General features: G+C 38.3%; 1 protein-coding gene across 1 annotated transcript in view; it reads left to right on the forward strand.

The window, feature by feature from the left end:
• The window catches only part of LOC112159059 (nuclear receptor coactivator 3), a gene marked incomplete in the record, with an annotated part of 70116 nt that extends 63291 nt beyond the window's left edge, over positions 1-6825 (forward strand). Inside the window, 5 exon segments of the mRNA XM_024292892.2 lie at positions 1651-1749; positions 1995-2244; positions 2319-2496; positions 2572-2746; positions 5176-6825. Of these exon segments, the coding sequence (XP_024148660.2) occupies positions 1651-1749; positions 1995-2244; positions 2319-2496; positions 2572-2746; positions 5176-5187 (714 nt within the window).
• Positions 6826-6914: the final 89 nt, after the last annotated feature.

The following is a 6914-nucleotide window of genomic DNA, read 5'->3' on the forward strand; positions in this document are numbered from 1 at the left end:
TCAGTGTAGCTCTTGTATTAGGAGAAAAGATTTTATTTTAAATTTAAAAAATTAAAATGTTGTAAAATAGGCTTACTTTTCCACAAATATTGTACTTTATTTCTAAAAAAAAGTTGTGTTTTTTTATTTTAAATTGATTTTTTCCTCATTTGTCTTTTTAATATTATTTTTGTTTTACATTTTATTTATTCTAAGAATAATTTTCAATTTTGTGGTGGGATATTCACACCAGAAAAGCTCCTAACTATTTTTGTATTTTATTTTTTGGAGAAAAAAAACAGATTTAAAAACATAATTCTGATCTTATTGCTACAGGATTCATCCACACAAAGAGACTGATGATGCTAAAACTTTACCATGTCACTTTTTATCTGATATTTCTGCAGACTGAAGAAGATTCCTGTAGAAAATAAAGTATTTCTTACTAACTCTTCCCTGACCAATCCCAAAAACAGATCAGTGTGAATAAAATGTCACGATCTGTCAACAAGTTGTACAAGTGTTTGTACATTTGGCTTCTGGTTTATTCGAAAAATGAGTTTAAACAAAGACAACGGGGCACTCCAACTCTCTAAATCTGTGCACGGCTTTAATTTTAATCTTTCACAAACGGTTTAATTAAGCGCCGCTTTGTCTCGTTGACAGCGCCGAGCATTTGAATAAAAGTATCAAAGCGAGCGATTAAAACCCACTTTTAGAAATAATAGAACATTTTATTGTTTACTTGTCATCGAATTAAATAAAAACATTAGGTAGTATGATACATTAGTTAGTGGCAAACGGTTGTAATTCGTCTATTTCTAACCGTGTTCGTGTGAATGAGATCAAAAATGAAAAACAACAGAGCAGAAACTGAGGCTTTTCTTTGTTCGAGTTTTTGAGATATTTGTGTAAAGATTTTTGTAAAATGTTTCTACACATTTTTAACCATTTAAATGAAATAGTGTGCACAGTTTTCTGCTCTTAAATCAGTTAGTATTCATATCTGTGCCACTTTCAAACTGAAGAAAAGCCTAAAAGATTAGTGGAAACTAGAAAAAAAAAAAAAAGTTCTATCAGAAACACAATTTTTTTTTCTATAGGAAAGAAAGTTTTTTAAGTTTTTTTTATTGGTAGAAATAGCAGAATAATGAACTAAACTGATAAAGAATACTAATTATAACCCCGGTATATCATTAGTTGAGGTTATTTTATTTACTTCAAGTTATCATTTACATATGTCCCTATTATGTACCATGTCTCTTTAGGTCAGGGGTCACCAACCTGGTGCCCTCAAGGACCACTCAAGGTGCCCACAGGTCTCTGCTAAAAATAGCAGAATCACTTGTGCGCTGCATCTAAAATTACATTTTATTCTGTTGCTATTTTTTTTTTAAATTACACTTGCATTTACATAGATTTAAAAATCAAAACGTCTTAAAAATATGTTAATGATCCATGAACTTTAGATAAGTTTAGGTGTCCTCTGCTTTAGGGACTCTGTACACCTTTGAATTTGTTATCTTGTGTGCACCAGTTAGTAACCAGAACATTTTTTTTGTTTGTTTTTACTTCTTTTTTTTTTATTTACGTACTTTAAGCACCATTGAATTTGTTATCTCTACAAAGATAGCATCAACTCATGACGTCACTTTTTCGTTTTTGCTGAAGTTCATGAACCAGACGCGACAGAGCATGGGCATGAAGATGGAGACCCCTGGAGGAAACCCCGGCATGAGGCCTGGCATGCAGCCCGGCATGGGAGGACAGGTACGGCGTTGTTGCCATGGTGATGTGTCTGTGATGAAGTGAAACTTTTAAGTTTTCCAATCATTCACAAAAAAAAAAAAAATTCAAATATTGTTCACAGCAGTTATATCGTATGAAATAAACCAATAAAATAATTATTACCTGATCAGTTGCACAGTCGCACTTTATAGAAAAGCGATGATCAGATCGGCTGCAAAGTTAACTTTTTTTTCAAAATCACTCATTTTTTCTTGTCCGGCGTGCAGCCGGGCTTCCTGAACGCTCAGATGATGGCTCAGCGCAGCAGAGAGGTGGTCACCATGCAGATGAGGAGGCAGCGCATGATGATGTTCATGCAGCAGCAGCAGCAGCAAGCGGCAGCTGCAGCCGCCGCAGCAGCCGGAGGCTTCAGCCCCCCTCCGAACGTCACGGCTCCCGGCGGCATGGACGGCCCCATGGGGGGGCCCAACATGGCCCAGCCGGGCCCCCAGCAGTTTGGTTACAGCAGCAACTATGGTGCGTTTTTATCCTCCTTCTTCAGCTCCGTGTTCCTGCGACAGCTCAGTTTGAATCAAGTTTTGTGTTTTCAGGGATGGCTCAACAAGGAGACCCCTCTTTTGGCCCGTCGGGAGGCAGTCCTCCTAACGCCATGATGCCTGGCCGCTTGGGGCCTCAAAACCCCATGATGCAACAGCACTCGCAGGGCGGCCCCATGTACCAGGGTCCTGACATGAAAGGCTGGTCTCAGGGGGGAGTGGGACGGACCAGGTGGGAGATGTTTCCACAGATAGATGGTAGATAGAGGCTGTCCCCTTCTGAACCCTTCTCCTTCTCCTCCATCAGCGCCTCATATCCTCAGCAGCAGTTTGGGCAGCAGGGAAATCCGGCCCAGTACGGAGGGATGATGATGAACGGGGGCATGCCGTCCAGTGGAGGAGGGGGTCACATGGGTCAGATGGGTGGGCAAATGGGAATGAACCCAATGGTTATGGGACGCATGCCTATGGGGCCGGATCAGGTATGTGGCGAGAGTCGGAGTCCTGCCGGAAAAGTGTGACGCAACTGAGGGTGGTGGTGGTGGGGGGGGGTCACTGGTGTGAAAATGTTTCTCTGTTGTTGATCCTCTTTATTTTCACAATACAGAAAACTTCAGTTCAGAGAGAGTTGGTATGTATTATGAAGAGAAAAGGAAGATAAAAAAAAAGCTTCTACTCTGAATTTATTTCATGGCTTAAAGCTAAATCACTTCACGGTGTCCCATCATCAACATTTCCGTTTTTATACGACACTTTAGACTCAAAACCGTTTAATAAAATAAAGTAGAAGGGTTTCATTTTCCATTGATGAGTGCATGAGCTTTAATTCTGAAAGAGAAAAGATGTTTCTTACAACAGAACTTCTGGAAATTTTCACATTTTGTGCGTATGTTTGTAGATTATTAGACTTTCAAGTGATCAAGCCTGAAAACATTTCGGTGGAGTAGATCTGTGTAAGTGCAAAGTCAAAAATCCAGTGGACTCCTATGCAAGTCTTAGTAAAATGATTTACTCTCCTGTGAGCAACTTTTAACATGTGACGACTTTCACACTCTTTATTTGTGGAGAACTTCAAAGTAAAAGATAACATTCTCAAAGAAAGGAACATGTTTGGGTTGTGTTTGGATTTATGTGCATTAACACTAATGTTAAGCATAGGAAGGAACTCCCGGGAGTTAATAATCGACGATCGCTGACATTCATAAAATAGGATTATATGTTTTAAGGCTCTAAACTCCTCTCTGTGCACTTTCCACACTTTTCTCACAATCATGAACATTTTCACACTTTTCTCTCTTGGTTAAACTTTCAAAGTTCAAACTTTAGTAGAAAAATAAGTCTATTGTTAAGGATGGGATTTAGAAATGGTAAGTAATACAAAAAAAAAGATCTGAAACGAACAAACACAAGTAATAAGTCATAAATTGAATACCGTGTTTTCCACACTGTAAGGAGCACTTAAAAGCCTAAACATTTTTCAGAAATCTACTGTCCGCCTGATAATCCGGTGCACCTTTTTTGTGTACCAAGTTCCAAAATCTGTCAAATGTTCTTGTTCAACTTTGGGAAGTCTCAGTTCGATTGACTGTCAGACCGATTCTCGCTGACACAGAAGCGCAGACATGATCACGCTGTTCGCATTTTGAGTCACAGACAGAGATTCTGGTAAGTTGTCCTCTTGGGAAACGATGAGGACGACGGTAAAGTTTACCATATTACCAGCATTTTATTTGAAAGTGCCTTTCAAAACACTCAAGGACACTGTACAAAGTAGAAAAATACAAAATCACAATAACTTCACTTAAAAAAAAAATATATATATATATATATATAAATTGAAAACACAATAAATATGCTGATATATGTGAAAGTTTGTTGACTCCAGGGCTAAAGATCTGCTTTCACTAAGACCGTCGGTATCATTGATGAACAAAGATCTGTCAATGAGACAGACTCTGACAACAGTGAGAGGAAACCAACATGTTTGATGACGGAATTACGCAGCTGTTTAATTCAAACATTAAAGATGTTTTGTGGGAGAAGATTGATTAAAATATAATAGGAGCAGTTTGTTAAATAGTTTAATAAAGTTTCACTAAACTCATTGTTTTGCTTCTGTTAATTTTTTTTTTTTTTGCACCTTATAATACAGTGCACCTTGTGTATGAATTAAGTACAAAAAAACTCTACTACTAATAACTACTCCTAATATTAGTGTATCTCATAGTGTGGAAAATACGGTAATTAAGAATGAAAGCACCAATCAAGGATTTATTTAAAATTGGCAAGCTCGGTACATTATATACAGGAGAGACTTCATGGAGGAGAATTATTGACAAATTCTACAGCCAATAGGAAGCAAAAGAAGATGCAAATATGCTTTAAAAAAATCTTCAAAACGACTAGACCGCGAAAAGTGAACCTGGATCTAGTGAGGAATCCGTTTCTTTAACATGACTGTATGCATTACTTCATCTCCAGCTTTTATTGTTTTGTTTGTTTTTGTGTTGTGATGGCAGTTGTACATTTTTGCATCTAGAATGAACAATTTTTAAACACAGCTTTTACAAATGAGGGTTTTAAATGAACTATAAAAGAAATTGTTAAAGACACAAGTGACGGTGATTTAAAAATATATTTTAAAAAGACAATATTTCACTTTAAAATATGAATTATTTGTGTTTCTTTTGAATGCTAAAAAGCATGTTTGATATTTTTTTTCAGAGCAAATATACTTTCTAAAAGTGTTTACCAAACTTTCCCAAGGAAACCTTTTTTTCATGCTCCAAAAAACAATACATTTTATTATTAAATGACGTTTGCACGCATGCATTGTTGTCAATTTATTTTTTTTAATAGTTGCCTCCACTTGCTCATGTTTTCTCTCTTTTTTTTCTTTCCAAAAATGTAGAAGTACTGCTGAAAGCTGCAGCTCTCTGTGACCAGGACACGGGCAGTCTGCGCTGGGCGGCGGTGGGGGTGGACGGGACACGCTGCACCTTCACCACACGGGGGAGTGAACTTCCTTTAGGACCGAATGCCAGTATTTTCCATCTGGCAACCTGAGAACAAACCAATCTGGGACCTCCACACACGAACTCTGCAGGCACAAGCCCCGCCCTCCCTCCCCGGGTGGAGCAGGGACCCCACAGACTCTGCCGAATGTACCATGAAGCTGTATTTTTCTGATTCCTGTCTCTTTTTTTTTTTTTGCTCCTGGAGGATGGTTTTCCTACAGCGGCTCCTCCCGCTGACGAGCCGCCAGATTGTGACGCTCACATGAATGTCATTAAGCAGTAGCACATCGTGTCCTCCAGGGTGTCACGAAATACGAGGGAATTACTCGTTGGCTGGTTGCACTTTACGGAAAAGCCAACACCAGAAGGATTGTGGCAATATAGAGGCCTTTACCCCAAGAATTTCGCATCAAACATTTCCTGCTTATTTTTGTGTCCCCTCCCAGTTCAGACTTTGGAAATGAGGTACGGTGGCCGTCTTCGCTCCTCAGTGGAAACCAGCTGAAAAAATCAGAGCAGCTTCGACACTTTTAGAGGTAAATTTTAGCTAAAAATGCACAAATGAGGCGGATTGGTTTTATTGAATGAAGCTGGAAGGCGTTTAAAGGCGTACAGGTCTTTAGCAATAACCCCTCCTCCTGGTTTCCCTCTGAGGGCGAAGCTGAAGTGGAAACGGTACTGCAGTATTAAGATCTCTCATTTTGGAAGGTTTTCTCTTTTACATGTGAATATGAATTGTAAATAATGTATGATATATAAATATATATAAGCTTTTGTAGATCTCATACCGTTTTTTGCACAGATTGTACGGCTTGATATTTAAAGTGGAATTTTCTTATTGGGTCTTAGGTCAGTTTTTATTTTCGGAAACCATCAGAGGGAAAGCAAAGGGCCTCTTTTCGTAAGCGGTGCATGCAGATCTTCTTTCATACCGCCATTTTTGTTGTTTTTCCTTTTTGATTTGTGATAATCCAGATCATTCTTATTTTCCTAGGATAGTCTTTGCTACAGAGGTGCTAGTTGGTTATCCTTTTTTAATGTTTTTTTTTTTTAAGAAAAAAATCCAGATTAAGTCTGAACTAAAAGAGTTTGATTCCTGATTCCTTCGGGAGCAGATTGTAGGTTTGGTGTTGACCTCTTGCTTCCATTTGCAGCTCTCTTAACGATCATTTTAACTGATGGGAGGCCACAAAAGATGAACACTTTTTATCCGTCAGTCCTTTCGTTATCGGGTGTTTTTTGTTATTTTAAATAAAGATTTTTACTTTTTTTTCTCCAGCAAAACTTTTAAAAATCTACCTTTGAACACGCGCTTGATCCAAAGATTTCTGTTTGTGCGTTTCCGTGCATAGAAGCAGTTCCTGATTGTGTGCTTTTTCCTGTTGCACATAGCTTCTGATGTACATGGAGCTAAGTCGTGCCGCATACATTATATCCCCCGCATCCTTATGAAATGTTCTTTCCTCTTGTTTTGGGATTTTTTTATTTTTATTTTTTTGGTTTCCTGGTGCTCCTCCACATAAGAATGTTCTTTTAAGCTTGAACGGTGTCTTCATTCAAGGTCAACGCCATTTTTGTCCCAGCCTGGAGTTGTGTTTCTTTGATTTTAAAAATGAAGATTTGAAAGTGTTAT

Source organism: Oryzias melastigma, linkage group LG7 (assembly GCF_002922805.2).
Source record: "Oryzias melastigma strain HK-1 linkage group LG7, ASM292280v2, whole genome shotgun sequence".
NCBI lineage: Eukaryota > Metazoa > Chordata > Actinopteri > Beloniformes > Adrianichthyidae > Oryzias > Oryzias melastigma.